The sequence below is a fragment of the Camelina sativa genome, chromosome 19, assembly GCF_030686135.1.
Source record: "Camelina sativa cultivar CO46 ecotype springtype chromosome 19, ASM3068613v1".
Taxonomy (NCBI): Eukaryota; Viridiplantae; Streptophyta; class Magnoliopsida; order Brassicales; family Brassicaceae; genus Camelina; species Camelina sativa.
In genome coordinates this window covers 5,989,180-6,004,842 of record NC_141898.1, presented here as the reverse complement: position 1 = coordinate 6,004,842, position 15,663 = coordinate 5,989,180, and the positions used below count along the sequence as shown (strand labels likewise).

Below are 15,663 nucleotides of genomic sequence, written 5' to 3'. Positions count from 1 at the left end.
ATCGAAGTTCCATTTCATTTATTCATAGAGTATTACACATAATCAAAGAATTTATTCATAGAGTATTACACATAATCAAAGAACTACTTACCAAATATGCAGAAATCATAAGTTAAGATGTATAGAACAGATCAACATGTTATATAACTCAGAAATGATTTGGTGGATCGTTTCCTTGAGGAGCAGTTTTAGAAAAACTGCCTCTAAAGCCAATCTTCATTCCTTTGCTGATTTGTATATCTCCGATCCTCCCTTTCCCTGTTTTATAATTTGATGCATAAACGATGAAACTAATTAATCAAATAGTTATTTATTTTCTTCATCAAGAACATGTATATATAGATCGTAAATTGTATCACTTCTTCTATATATACACACAACACAAAACAACTGAGTGTTACTAGTTTAGTTTATTAGCAGTATATCGATCGATATCAAATATCAATTCAACAAGATATATACGCCTTTTTCGCAGACTACGAACTTACATGACATACCAATTAATCTGAATAACTCTATCATATATATATTTCTAGATGATCAAAAATAACTAGCAACTGAGAAAAAAAAAATATATATATATATATAAGCGGGCGGTGGAAACTTAATTACTTGTCGTGAGAGATGGATAAGCTACTTTAGCCAAAGTTGGGTTTAATGTAATAGACGAGAGGAGAATCCAACCAGTAAGCAAAACCAACTTCCAATTCATTTTTTTTTTGTTGATAAAATTTAAGGACTTTGCAAACACCTAAATGGTGGTCATATATATATAGAGAGATTTTTTTTTTGTGGGGTCGTCAAGTTGTTTATTACAAACTAAATTAGAACAAATAATGCTTCCCGGAAGTAACGTTAATTATAAAATAAAATTAGTAAGCATTTTTTACTTTGTTTAATCGATGAAGTTGTTTCAACATGTTTAATTTAATAAGGTCAAACTAGATGATGATCCGCGCTAAGTGCGCGGGGAAATAACCAATTTTATTATTTTTGTTGGTTATTATGGTTATAACTATTACTATAATTATTTGATATCTTATATAATATAGTATTATTGTATGGTGTTTTGAATCCTATAATAGTAATTGTTTTTTAATATAAAGATTAGTAAATATGATTGACGCTGTATAAATTAGATTTAGCATGTAATGTAATTACTTATAAGGGTTATTTTGTATTAATTTCACCAACCATCACCTAATTTTTCACGAAGTGCAAAATAGATTTAATAAAAGTTGTCAATAAGTATAATTTTTGAGTATGTTTAGCCCATTTTCAAGGGCCTAGTCCAAGATCCATCCCTTCATGTTTTTGTCGATGAAGATTTTTTTTTTGTTTGTTTCTTTTCCAGCAAAACAAACATAATAATTTTTTCTTCTTCTTCTCTCTGCAATTCGACGAAATCTCAGCTTCATATTTATAATCATCGATTTCTTTTTCGAAAAGTCCAACCTTAAATGTGCCAAAGAATCAACCCATCGCTGTTGGGTCATGAGAGATTGCAAGATGGATTCTAAATCGAGGTGTGTTTAGGATCATTAATTAGATCAAGTTAGTTTATTATTTGGACATAATTAGTCGACAATATTCTTACTGATGTAATGTTTGAAAGAATTAGTTTAAAGATGTTCAATACGAATTGAGCTTTCAATCTGTAATTTTCGTTTTTTATTTTCAATTGGAAATCTTTCAAATCGTTAAATTTGATAGAAATTGTATTAACTTGTATCAACTGATGTCTGATTCTAATAAATTGCTAGAGATTGAGTATATTGTAGTTTATTATTGTATAATTGCAATGTGTACATTAAATTAGCTCACAAATGCATATTTGTTTTTGGGGTTTTCTAGTTTCTTGTAATGATGACATATGCGGTTTGGGTTTTGGTGTGTTGGTACTTCACAGCTCTACAAAAGGAGCTTTAAACATATGATTTTATCTTCTATGATATGGTGGCTAGTAAGCAGACCTTGAAAAATATAAGAAATCATATTGCAGCCAATAAGATCAAGACTTCAAGAGTTCTTGTTCAAGGGGCTTCAATATTGTCGGGTCAATATTTTTAAGAAGATAACTTCTTATCTATATTTTTTGTTTCTGGTTTTCTTGCTTGTGTTTTTTTTTAGCATTATAATTAGGTTCTTGTTCTTAAACAAAGTTAAAATTAAAAAGAAAAAAATATTAAATTCCCAAAAATCAACTTAAAGAGAAGTAAACATAAACCCAGAAATCTCTTAAAATACAAACCTTGAATTATTTTTGAAAGCTTGAAAGTTTGAAAGTCCTAGGTTGTAGAGTTTGATTACATAGAAAATGGTTTATTGAAAAGAAAAAAAGGAACTACTGAAAGCCAAACATAACTAAAGCCTTATTCTACTACTTGATTTAGGTCATTTAGATTCAGTATCCTACATATTCTGAATCTTTGCTATCTCCATTGTCCTCCTCATAAGGGAGATCCTCATTTTGTTTTCCACTTTCTGCTTTCACAATCTTCACTCCCTTCTTCTCCTCAACTTTTTCCAATTTGATTGTCGTCACACTCATCAGCGTGTCGTCTTTTTTTTCCCAACGTGATTGACTTCCTGAAAATCTTCTTGTTGGTTGAGTATACTTCATTGCTTTCTCTAAAGCTCTTTGATGATGGAGTAGCAAAAGAAGCAGATGCTTCACTGCTATTGGTAAGCATGTAATCCTGAATTTGAACATTAAACAAATTAAATTTACTTTGAACTTTATCCAAAAAAAATATAAAATTTCTCATATATATGTCTATAAATAATATCAAAGAAATAACTACCTGATTTGAGATAGGTTGCCTTGTCCTTTTGAATCATCAAGTTTAGATAACTTCACCACATATGTGCTTGGAGCTGCATTATTGGCAGCACATACGACATATTAGTATATCTATGATTAATCTTCTAACACCACAGCTAGCAAAATGGTACTTACATCAGCATCATAAATCCCATCAAGTAGGTCATTTGTAAATTAATCTTATAATACTACGGCCACCATGATGTTTTGAAAGTCGGGCAATGTGAGGTACATATCATCAGAGATGGAGAGACACATGGGGTTACATGAGTGTTGTTCACAAAGCCCATCTTAAACGAATGGTTAGTAACCCTGGACTAGCCTCTCACCTGAGTAGTCCAAAATTTTTAATGACCCTCCACTCACCTTTTGTTATCTGCCTCTCAATCTTGTTCACAAGTCCTTTCTTGATGGAAACATGAATCTTGGCGCCCTGGTTATGATAGTAAAACAAAAACAAACATAGTCGTTAAAAAATTGTGTGTTTGATGGTGATTAAATGAGAGAATAAACTATTATAATTTGTGTATTTATAAAAAAAACTTACTTTGTGGTCAGCTAACACCATCTCCATTGTTTCTCCATATTGGGTAGTGTACTTGGAAGCATATGTGGAGGACCTTAACTTGAACTCGCCACATGCTTTTGTAAGGTTTGACATCAGCAAGGTAATTTCATAGCCATAAGACCATTCACTTTGAGAAACTCTTTTGCTTAAAATAATAGGATAGCTGGTTGCATGTTTGTGGTGATGGTTTGTAGAATATTGCTAATAGTCTGTTTATATAGAGAATGAAGTAGTGTTTAGGTTACTTTTAACTTAAAGGGATAAGTGTTTAAGCTTATCATCAAGAAAAGATCATTCGAGATAAAAGATCTTATATGGAATACTTTCTAATTTTATGCTCAATATATGCTCCCATATTTGACAGCAGGTTCTTAAACGGTTTTACGATTTGGTAGATATGGTAGTTGTGTATTCAAGATATTCTCGGTTCAGGTTCATAGATTAGTGGAGAGCCGAATTGTAGTTTTGATATTGAAATCTTATTTTGTGATTTTGATGAGATACTGCAGGATATTGTTAGGGTTGCGAATCAGTTTTTAGCGGAATGATGGTGACACCAAGAATTTTTTTGCCAAAAACGTACCGTAATGGTAATGCAAACAGATCTCATAATGCAATCTCATGTTTAATCATACACTCATGTAATTCCTATGCTATATATCACTTATGGTGTTCATTAGCATTACAAATTGGTTTGAATTTAATTATCACTTAAAAGATGCAAATAGTCAACAACATATAAAATACTTTTGTCGTGTGAAATTATGTTAGTTCTTATCCGAAATTCTTATGCTATATATCACTTGCGATGTTCAATAGCATTATGATCATGTCAACAAAATATAAAATGCTTTTGTCGTATGGACTGATGTTATCTTAATATTAACTGTTTCTAATTTGTAACTAAATACGATTTAATATAATAGGTCATTTTTAATTGCTATTAATTAGGGTAACGATTTTCTGGTTAGAACTATTTAATAATAAGATTCTGTTATTATAGTTGTTATTAATATACAGTGACATTTTTGTGTTATATCTTACCCAAAGTAGGGTTATTTGTTTAAAGGGTTGTTTAAATAAGTATATAGAGATTAGAGACGGGGTGTCATGTTCGAAAGCATAATTATCTATCACATACGCTTATTTGTCAGTTTTGAAATATGCTTCAGTTCCTTTAAATTGCTGTATCTTTTTCTCCATATTTGTTGTATGTTAGATATAGCCTTGCAACTTGCAAGTGTCATGAACCAATTGGATGAGCGAGCAAATTAAATGGTATGGCATGATACCTTTTGGGACGTTTATAGTGACCATGCATGGGACGTCTGATCCTACCTGGAGACGATGAATTAGTGTGTGCCTTTTTTCACAAGCGTACATTTACCTTTTAGTTCTGGGATTAGAGAGAGATCAAAGGCGGAAGTTCAAACTTTCTAAGGGGTTTAGCTCAACCAAACAAAAAACTAAGTATAGAGATATGCAGCAAAGCGATTACATAAATTTATATTTGTACAATTGTACTTGTATCAGCGTTGTATATCACCACCACTTGGCACTCTTGCATATATATGAATATGTACGTTGTTAAAAGAAACGACAACATTTTTGTCTCTTGTCAGATAAACAAACGGTGGTTTTTGATAGAGGAAAGCATTTGAAAGTAAAAAAAAAAATACGATGGACTTTTATTTTTAATTTCTTTATAAGGTAGAGAGTACAGTACTTTATAACATCAGAACATTTTATTCGTATCTCATTTAAGTAAAGAACCTATTAAAATAATTTTGATGATTCCCTGTTTTTTTTGTCTGATTACATTATAAAATTACATGTCAGTCCATCCAAAGTCTAAACACTACGAACCATAAAACGGCAGCTCCTCTCATGGATACTCCCTTCTCCCGCCATTGCCTTGCTAACAACAGTGGGGTGCCGGTCTTGACTTACTAGGCCGTGCATCTATAATCACTGCAAGATAAATTGATGTTAGACTGTTAGTCATATAAAGGAAAGTGTATGGAGCAAACGGATGATAAAAATCGGGACTATACTTACAAAGTTTTCGGATTTGGTATGGCTCACTTGAAGCTGCATAAGATGAGATCACCAAATAGAGAGCCAAAAACAAAGCAATTAACCACAAATTTCTCTTCATTTTCTTCTAGATCTTTGTCCTCTGTGTTGTACGTACACTTGAAGTTGTAGGTGTATTTATACCAAATTCAGTTTTAAACCGTGAGGTATAGAATGAGGCAGCGTGTGCAAACCACTTGCTCTCTCTGGCCTATAGCAGATCAAGTCTTCGACGTAGACAAACAGACAAGGGAAACCTTTTTGTTGATCATTTCTGTTGATTTCTTTTATAAATATGTTATAATTCCTACTTACAAAAATTAAAATTAATATAAACTAAAATGATATATTAGTGGCATAATTCAATTTATCAATCATTTAATTTTCAGTTAATTTTGAATTTGAAGTCCATGCATGAAACATAATCATGTACAAAAACTCACTTCAATTCATGTAAATAAAATTAAATGGCAATAGTAGAATATGTTGCCGGGTCAAAAGTAAAATTTAATTCAAAACAGACCGGGACGAACTAACATCTCAAAAAGACGTGTTAGACATCTAACAACGAAAATTAAGATGAGAATTTTCTTGGTTTCTTACATTGGATTTTTCTAATGCTAGAACAAAGAATAGTATTTATGTATAATTGGTCTTTCTGACCAACACGGTGTTTTTTCTACGAGAAGTTCCTTTGACGTTCGTCTCCTTTTGCTTCCTAGCAACATTGGTCCGCCGGTCGTGATACACCACTAGGCCCTGTGTCTATAACTCTCCCTATATATATAAATACTAAATATCAATTACAAGTCATATATGAAGAACAAAATTTAACATTTGTACCAGACAAGGGCGGAGCCAGTAAGGTAGGAGTGGGGTCAGCTGACCCCATTAAAAAAAAATGAAAAGATCATAACTATACTTAACAAAAAAATACTAAGAAAAGTCCAGATGCGGCGAAGGTTTTTTGTTGCTGTCGGAAAAAGTAGAAGTCAATTTGGTATATTTTTATTTATAAATAACAAAATGATCCCCATAAATTTTGTATTTTGACTTCGTTAAATTTAAAACTTTCATCTTAACCCCAACAAATTTTACATTTTGACCGTATTAAAATAAAATTTATACTTTGATCTTTCAAAAAACTTGCATTTTTACCCTAAAAAAATAAAATTTTATTTTGACTTTATAAATTTCACATTTTTATCTTACTAGAAAAAAAATTTTTCTTCTGACCCCTCTCAACTTTTGGTCCGGCTCCACCACTGATACCAGATATTGATATTAAATTTTATTATGAACTCTGTTTTAGAACTCTCAAAGAATCGATGCACCAGTTGTAAAAATGTATTTTTGTTTTGAATATAATTTAACATTTTATTTAAAAAAAAAATTAGAAGAAAATCAAATCTACAAATGATAAATATTATTCGGGCATGAATTACTCACCAAGTTTGCGGAATTTGTAGGCCTGAGCTGAAATGGCATAAGATGAAATCACTAACGAAAGAACCAAAAGTAAAGCAACCAACCACATCTTCCCCTTCATTTAATCTCTGTGTGTGTTGATGATATTCTTCTTTTTGTACGTTATAAATGGTTTACATGTATATTTGTGTCTTTATATGAATCAAACACACATGCGACTAAGTTTGACCGTAAATTATTAACTAACTAGATGGATCTTTCGAATGATATCATCCATCGCTTACTTTATATGGTTGATAATACAAAGTCTTTTCATAAATAGTTTCTTATGTGTGATTTATAGATTATCTTGTAACATAGGTTATGGAAAATGTGATAAAGATAGTTATGAATAAAACTTATAATCTGATATAATGAATTTCAAATAGCGCGTGAAAGGACTTTGAAATAAAAATAAAAATAAAATGCGTAACTAGGTCTTAATCCTAATTATGCTTCGACGGATATGATTAACGTACGTATGTACTCTTCAACTATTTTTGTTCAAATAATTTGATTTTGAATTAAAATTCCATAAAGTTAATATGCTAGCTAGGAAAGTCTTGTTATTGACCCAAATAAAAAATGGTATATTGCTGATCCAAAATTGGAATTCGGTATGGATCGAAAGAACTGTTATTTGAAAAAAATGTAAAGAATTATACATAGGAAATTGAGATAAACCCTATAAAAACTAAACAAGATACACCACGGTTTCGTTTTTTTTTGTATAACGGAACAAAGAGTAATTTTTCTTTATCTAACCGGTGTGTTTAACAGTCATGGCCCTGAACCGGCAATTATCTACGAGATGTCCCTTCGTTTGTCGCCATGTGCTATCTAGCAACATTGGCTAGCCGGTGGTGTTCTACTAGGCCCTGTGTATATCTGCTCGCCTATATATATAAATCAGTATCAATTATGTCATATAAAGAAGGACAATATAGAACAAATCATATATAAGATATATTATCCGGCGTGTACTATTACTCACCGAGTTTGCGGAATTTGTATGGCAAAGCTATAACCGTATAAGATGAAATCACAAAAGAGAAAACCAAAAAGAAAGCAGCCAACCATATCATCCCTTTCATTTAATCTATTTATGTGATGTTCGTTTTATTGTACATGTGATAGGTTTACGTATATGTGCTTATTTATATGAATCAATCATATGACTAAGTTTAACCATAATTCATTAACTAACTAGATGGAGCTTTCGAATGAATTTCATTCAGCCTTTAATTTATATCGTTGATAATACAAAGTCGTTCCCATATATATATGGTTTCTTATGTGATTCATAGATTTTTTTTTCATGAGTTTCGAATAACGCGTGAAAGGAATTTGAAATATGTGATACGATCGAAACAAGACTGAGAAATAAACATTAAATATAGAGATATAACTAGAGAAGACTAGGTCACCTTAAAAACCACAGAAACTAGACTCGGTCTTAATTGATAAGGATCGGACTAGAAACAGTATGTAAGGAAAATACATGTATAAAGCTCATTTCTTTCAACACTTTTTAGAGATAATTAAGCACTGATTTTATGTGCCATGTGGGTTACTTTTCCTGTTTTTGCTGTTTTGTACGACTGAACAAAGCGTATAGGCCTTTTTGCCTTATATTGTATTAATTTGATTTTTTTCTCTCTTTAGAATTAGGATAAATGAACAATAAAAGAAACAAGCAGATGGTTGACTAATTAAAACAAGAACACAAATATATCTTCAAATCACGGATATATATATATATATATATATATCTTGTATATGGTTCACTTTTAAAAGCTAACCATCATTGCCTATAGGGGACATATTTCTACAAGCTAGGTTTTCCTTTGCCCGTGGTCTGCGGATTGGCACTCGCTTGTCCGGCAGATGGCGACATACTACACGGTGTTTTGATATCTTCTTCTGTGTATGTAATAAAAAAGTGAAGTAGATAATTAACTTGATACTAGCAATCATGTAAAATGAAAAATACCTATTTTCAGTATTACGAGGAACCTTATAACACTTGTAACATGTAAGCTAAGCTATGAAATACGACATATAAAATAATACCCGAAAAAATACGACATATCAATTTCATAGTGTGCTGTAATAAGAAAAAAAAAGTTGGCTTATAATTTCATTATGTTTACAAATGAAATATTATATATCTTATTATATAACTAGGTTTAACATATATAACCTTTTTAGATATGTGGAATAAATCGGATGATGAATATCAATATTACTCACTGAATTTTCGGAATTTGTATGGCTGAAGGGAAATTGCATTGGAAGATAACACCAACGAGAGGAGCAAAAGAGAAGCAATTAACCAGAACTTTCCCTTCATAATTTCTTCTATTTTTGCGTTGCTTCCTTAAATTTTGGAGTAGGTTATAAAGATTGGTGTACAATACATGTGTGTGTTTAGCAATAAGACGTGTGAGCAAGTTTCATTATATTTAGGTTTAGTGGTTTGTGTGATATTATCGTTGTTGCGTCACTTAACGGATTCAAATTCCAGTGATGCATTTTGTAAACAACAGAAAGGAAAGAAAAAAGAACTTAAAAGTTTTCTAATTAACTTTTCAATGCTAATCATTGTAGATTTAAAATTCTTCTCATTCTATCAAATTGATTGGTTTACGTACTATTCAGAACTGAACGAATATATATTAACTGAAATGATATTAATTTATTTCATATGATTTTGAAGTTTGAACCGTCCGTCTCCAAAAAATATGGAATATACAAGATGCGTATTTACACGTCCAATAGTGTGTATAAATTAAAAGACAAGGTTAATATATTATTCTTACGTAAATAATTTAAGATTAGGTGACAGCTTGGTTCATTGACAAAAAATCTTGTACGAAGGAACTCCAAAAGGAAAAAAAAACCAACATTTAGGGATTGAAAAATGATAAAAACACATAGGAACCGGCCATGGGTTTTCTTAAGTATCTTGTACTTTGCATAAACTAAGTAAAGAACATATATTTGAGATTATACGATGTAGCGACAAATCGTATAGCCATCGCGTTATAGTGAATTTGGACCTGCGGCTTGTGACGAGTCACTACCACCCCATTTGCGATCACGTGGTGACTTACTGTTGGTACGGGATTTAGCACCCCCAACATACCGATCTAAACCAGAAAGATACTTCGGTTACTAAACCGGGAATCCGGTTTAGAACCCAATTGAATGTTTACTTGAGGCCTGTTCGGAAGAAGGAAGCCCAGCCCCGAAGATGGAGAGCCGACTTTCCAATTCGTCCGGTGGCCGACTCGAAGAGAAGAAACAACTTTCCTTATTTTAGTTCAAGTTATAAGGAAAACTAATATATTATGTAATCTAGAGGAAAGTATAAATATAGAAGAGACTCCCTCATTGTAAGATATCGAGCATTGAATACAATAACTTAAGCTTTTCATTGTTGTTAGCAAAACCCTAATTTGAGTTCTAAGAGATCTAAAACTTTTTTCTGATTTTAAGCTCAGATCGAGTTTCTTGAAAGATTGCTCCCTTGAATTTGTTTTCCCATCAAACAAATTCATTGTGGAAATCTAGTTTCTACACTTACTATGAGGTGTTCCGATCTTCATTATCTTTCGAATGTGGATCGTTTCTGCTATTGTTTCTTCTTCTATAAAATTTCCATCAGGTATCAAAACAGTGAATTGATTATATATACTATCATAGTATCATGCATAAATGTAAAAGAAGTAGCTAAATGTTATCCAACTTCTAACCAATTTTGATATCTTTTACTTTACATATTAGCTTCTCATTTAGCATATATAAGAAAGAGGGCGATACAAATATCAATAATACTTACTGGATTTGTATGATTGAGCTAAAACGACGTATGACGAAATCACCAAAGAGAATCAAAAGCGAAGCAATCAAACATGACTTGACCTTCATTTTTCCTGTGATACCTTACATTGTTTGAGTATAGATTAGGTATATATCAATCAAACTTAAGGTTTATCATAACTTATTATTAATCAAGTTTTCGAGTAGCGGGTCGGAAGACATCTATACAAACATAATATACTTTATAACTGATATATCATATAAGTCAACATATAGCTAGCTATGCATCCGGGATGATTAGACTATATATGCACGCTCTTTTTGTTCGCAGAAATATATATTTAACTACAATATTTTTAAATTTCTCTTTCAAAACTTTTGTAAGTTTACTAAGTTTTCCTATTTAGTTAAACGATATATATTAAAATTCTTGACGAAAAAGATATTTATTCTATTTGATCAGCATCTTAGCATAAAAATATGTACAAGTCAAACAAAAAAGAAAAAAAAACTTTTTTTCCTCTGATTGGGACCGTCCTTTACATTAGGGGTCTCATCATCAATAACAACAAATCATGCAATATTTTAATCTCATATCTTAAAAAAGCAAAACAATGTACGAGTATGTCTTGGCTGGTCCGTCTAACCACATCAGCCGGCTTCCGGCGCACCTCTACTGGATGATGAGCCTTGGCCTCCACGCTTTGACACACTCCCTGGTGTTTGGATCTTCTATGTATTTTTAATGGAATCATTTCTCCTCTTTCGTCTTCTACAAAAAAAAAAGTGTAGGAAACTACAACTGTTGATCCTTCCAGTGAGTTTATACATGGTGGTTAAACTCCTTCCAGTGAGTTTTGTAGACTATATAATTTTAATAAGTTGTTTACAAATAGATTATAGATTAAGTTTTATATTATTTGTATAGTCTGGATTTATTGTTGCCAAAAATTTTAAAGAAAATATTCTAAAGAATCATTTGATATCATCTAACTTACAATATTAATTTCCTTTATTAAATTATTCATCAAACAAAATCCTTTGATATCTAACTTAACATATTAATTTGTTAATTATTATTATACTTCACCTCTCATTTTTATATATGAGTCTATTTTGTGAAACAAATAAATTATCATATTATTTATTATAATTAAAAGATAGTTTTATTTTCGGATATACTATAAGTTGAATTTTTAAAAACAAATATAAATGATTCAATCTACAAAATATTCAATTTTTATTAATATTATTCTTTAAAAATAATATCTATTGAATTAAAAAATTTTACTGAGTAACGGGTCAAAATTTGAATATTTAATTCAATTTCATATTTTTTTTGTTAAATTTTATAATTTTATATAATATAAGAAACTTTAAATAATTTATTTTGAAATATTTTGAAATATTTTTAAAATATTGAAACTTGATATTAAAGTTAGAAACTATAAACACTCTAAATTGGTTTTTTATAGCAATGCCAATAATATGAAAAAATTAAAAAAAAAACAAGTATATTAAAACAAAAAGTATAACAATATATTAAATTACTCATAATATAATAACTCGCTTTTTAAAAACCAAATTCACAAAATTATATCTTATAATGATATTCAAGTCATAAAGTAGAATATATATTGTTGAAATAACTTCATGTACATAAACTAATACAATATATTGAAATTTTATTTTTAAATAGAAAATATACAAAATTTTGTATAAAATAAAATTTAACCAGTGTTATAGCACATGTACTTATCTAGAATCATTAACAATATAAAACTTACAAAATAAGTATATTTTTCAAGTTGTCATATTTGGCATATGATTTTATTGCATAATATTTTATCCAAAAGCTTTTAAAAACAATCACATAAATATATTTTATAAAAAAATTACAATGTAAATAAAATGAATTTCAATCCGTGTTGGGATCTTAATCTTGTGCAAACGGGATGACCAAGAAAATGATTAAATTAGATCATCTCGACTAAAGACAACAAAGAGAGAACCAAAAGTGAAGCGATCAACCCCAACTTGCCTTTCATTTTTGTTTTGTTTTTTGTCGGTTGATATACGTTTTATATACACAGCTTTATACATGTGTAATAATTTATATATATCAAATCAAACATACTGTATATGACTACGACTCTACGAGGTTTGTCAAACATACTGTATATGACTACGACTCTACGAGGTTTTTCAGTTATTTGCCATTTCTATAGGTAAAAATTATAATACAACGCTAGCTAGTATTAGTATCTTAGAAACTAGTTGTAGAGATTAGAGAAGACTGTTAGGCAGAGATTAGTTCATCAGGGGTCGTTCTCACAACAGTTGGTGATATGTACTCCTGTCCCACAAAAATTTTGGTATATTTTTTTGTCGCACAAAAAATTGATGTTTTGTAAATTTTAAAAAGTAATTATTTAAAATATTTAAAATTTTGAATTGTTATTGGTTTATATTTTTTCTCTACCAAAAAATAATTATAAATTAATTTACAAATAAAAACGAAAGAGTATAAGTCAATGCATGAAAGTTGTTGACTTTTTAAGCCTCGTTTTTTTTTCCATTGTAACTTGCACACGAGTTGAAAAGTCCACTGTTAATCATCAATTTTGGCACGAAAGAAAAAAACAGAAAAGAAAAAAACAAAAAACAAAAAAGAACTCATTGTCACTCTGTTACTGATCAATTTTCGTTAATATAGTTAAGTATTAAATAATTTAATCATATATTGAAGTTCCATTTCATTTATTCAAAGAGTATTATAATACGTACATAATCAAACAACTACTTAGAAATCACAAGTTAAGATATATATAGAACAGAACGATAAAATCCAATAACTAATTAGAAATTATGACTCGGTGGATCGTTTCCATGATGAGCAGATCTAGAAAAACTGCCTCTAAAGCCAATCTTCATTCCTTTGCTGATGTGTATACCTCCGATCCTCCCTTTCCCTGTTTTATAATTTAATGCATAAACTTTGATCAAACTAATTAATCAAATAGTTATTTTCTTTGCCTTCATCAAGAACATGTATATATATATTGTAAATTTTATCATTTCTATATGCACACAACAACTAAGTGTTACTAGTTTAGTTTATCAATCGAAATTAAATACCAATTTATTAAGATATATACGCCTTTTTCGCAGACTACAAACTTATGTGACATATATACGAAATTAATCTGAAACTCTCTATCACATATATATATATATATATATATATATATATTTCTAGATGATTTTTTTTAAATGAAAATAAGCGGTGGAAACTTACTTGTCGTGAGAGATGATGGATAAGTTACTTTAGCCAATGTTGGGTTTAGTGCAATAGACGAGAGGAGAATCCAACCAGTAAGCAAAACCAACTTCCAATTCATTTTTTTTTTTGATAAAATTTATGGACTTTGCAAACACCTAAATGGTGGTCATATATATAGAGAGAGACTTTTTGTTTTTATGGGGTCATCAAGTTGTTGATTACAAACTAAATTAGAACAAATAATGCTTCCCGGAAGTAACGTTAATTATAAAAAAAAATTAGTAAGCATTTTTTACTTTGTTTAATCGATGAAGTTGTTTGACCATGTTTAATTTAATAAGGTCAAATTAGAGACGGGGGTGTCATGTTCGATATATAAAAAGCATAATTATCTATCACATACGCTTATTTCTCAGTTTTTTTTTTTTTTTTTTTTTTTTATTTTTTTTTATTTCTCAGTTTTTAAATATGGTTCAGTTCCTTGAATTGCTGTATCTTTTCCTCCATATATGTTGTATGTTAGATATAGCCTTGCAACCTGCAAGTGTCATGAACCAATTGGATGAGCGGGCAAATTATATGGTGTGGCATGATACCTTTTGGGAGGTTTATAGTGACCATGGTCCATGGGTCTGATCCTACCTGGAGACGATGAATTAGTGTGTGCCTTTTTTCATAATCGTACATTAACCTTAATTTTAGTAATGGGATTAGAGAGATCAAAGGGGAAAGTTCGAACTTTCGCAGGGATTTAATTAGCTCAACCAAACAAAAAATAAGTATAGAGATATGCAGCAAAGCGATTACACAAATTTTTACTAGTATCAGCATTGTATATCACCACTCGCGAATAAATATGTACGTTGTTGAAAGAAACGACAACATTTTTGTCTCTTGTCAAATAAACAAACGGTGTTACTACTGAAAATAGTATCGGCGGTTTTTGATAGAGGAAAATATTTTAATGTAAATAAAAAAGTACTATGATGGACTTAAATTTTTATTTTCTTTCTAATTAACGTAGAGTTTATAACATTAGAACATTGTATTCTTAGCTCATTTAAAGTAAGAACCTATTTTAATTTTGTTGATTCCCTCAATTATTTCTAACTACAGTATAAAATTGTAAAATTATGTACCAGTCCAATTAAAGTCTATATACACTACGAACGGCAGCTCTCATGAGAGCATCATGCTCCCTTCTCCCGCCGCCTTTGCCTAGCTAACAACACTGGCCTGCCGGTCTAGACGAACTAGGCCGTGAATCTATTATACCCACTGGGAAATAAATAATTGATGTTAGTCATAAAAAAGGAAAATGCATGGAGCAAACGGGATGATAAATCGGGTCTGTACTTACAAAGTTTGCGGATTTGGTATGTTTGAGTTGAAGCTGCATAAGATGAAATCACCAAATAGAGAGCTAAAAACAAAGCAATTAACCACAGATTTCCCTTCATTTGTAGCTTTGTCCTTTGTGTTTTAAGATTTGAAGTTGTATAGGTGTGTATTTATACCAAATTCAGTTTTAAAACGTGAGGTATAGAATGAGGCAGCGTATGGAACCAATTTACCCTGACCTGAAGAAAAGTCTTTGACGTACACAAACAAACAAAGGAA

General features: G+C 30.5%; 2 protein-coding genes across 4 annotated transcripts; both read right to left on the bottom strand.

Annotated features, from left to right (window-relative positions):
• Positions 1-5,056: 5,056 nt before the first annotated feature.
• Positions 5,057-5,561, bottom strand: LOC104765127 (uncharacterized). Its single transcript, XM_010488800.2, has 2 exons — positions 5,451-5,561; positions 5,057-5,363 (listed from the first exon to the last, which is right to left on the bottom strand). Exons 1-2 carry the CDS (start codon positions 5,548-5,550, stop codon positions 5,311-5,313), a joined length of 153 nt encoding a protein of 50 aa, XP_010487102.1. The 5' UTR covers positions 5,551-5,561; the 3' UTR covers positions 5,057-5,310.
• Positions 5,562-13,501: 7,940 nt separating this feature from the next.
• On the bottom strand, positions 13,502-15,523 carry LOC104765123 (uncharacterized). Of its 3 annotated transcripts, XR_763828.3 has the most exons (4): positions 15,404-15,521; positions 15,183-15,321; positions 14,059-14,685; positions 13,502-13,732 (listed from the first exon to the last, which is right to left on the bottom strand). XR_763828.3 is itself a non-coding variant. In XM_010488799.2 (2 exons), exons 1-2 carry the CDS (start codon positions 15,501-15,503, stop codon positions 15,266-15,268), a joined length of 156 nt encoding a protein of 51 aa, XP_010487101.1. In that variant the 5' UTR covers positions 15,504-15,523; the 3' UTR covers positions 15,028-15,265. The 3 variants fall into 3 exon arrangements, 1 of the variants encoding a protein (XP_010487101.1); XR_015590470.1 differs by lacking the exon at positions 13,502-13,732 and having other exon boundaries at positions 14,452-14,581; XM_010488799.2 differs by lacking the exons at positions 13,502-13,732; positions 14,059-14,685 and having other exon boundaries at positions 15,028-15,321; positions 15,404-15,523.
• Positions 15,524-15,663: the final 140 nt, after the last annotated feature.

Bases quoted from the DNA above. Each gene is read 5' to 3' on its own strand.
- LOC104765127 (XM_010488800.2), bottom strand. From the start codon at position 5,550: ATGAAGAGAAATTTGTGGTTAATTGCTTTGTTTTTGGCTCTCTATTTG. The intron at 5,364-5,450 runs GTAAGTATAGTC...TTTATCTTGCAG, and splicing joins ATACCAAATCCGAAAACTTT to TGATTATAGATGCACGGCCT.
- LOC104765123 (XM_010488799.2), bottom strand. From the start codon at position 15,503: ATGAAGGGAAATCTGTGGTTAATTGCTTTGTTTTTAGCTCTCTATTTG. The intron at 15,322-15,403 runs GTAAGTACAGAC...TTTATTTCCCAG, and splicing joins ATACCAAATCCGCAAACTTT to TGGGTATAATAGATTCACGG.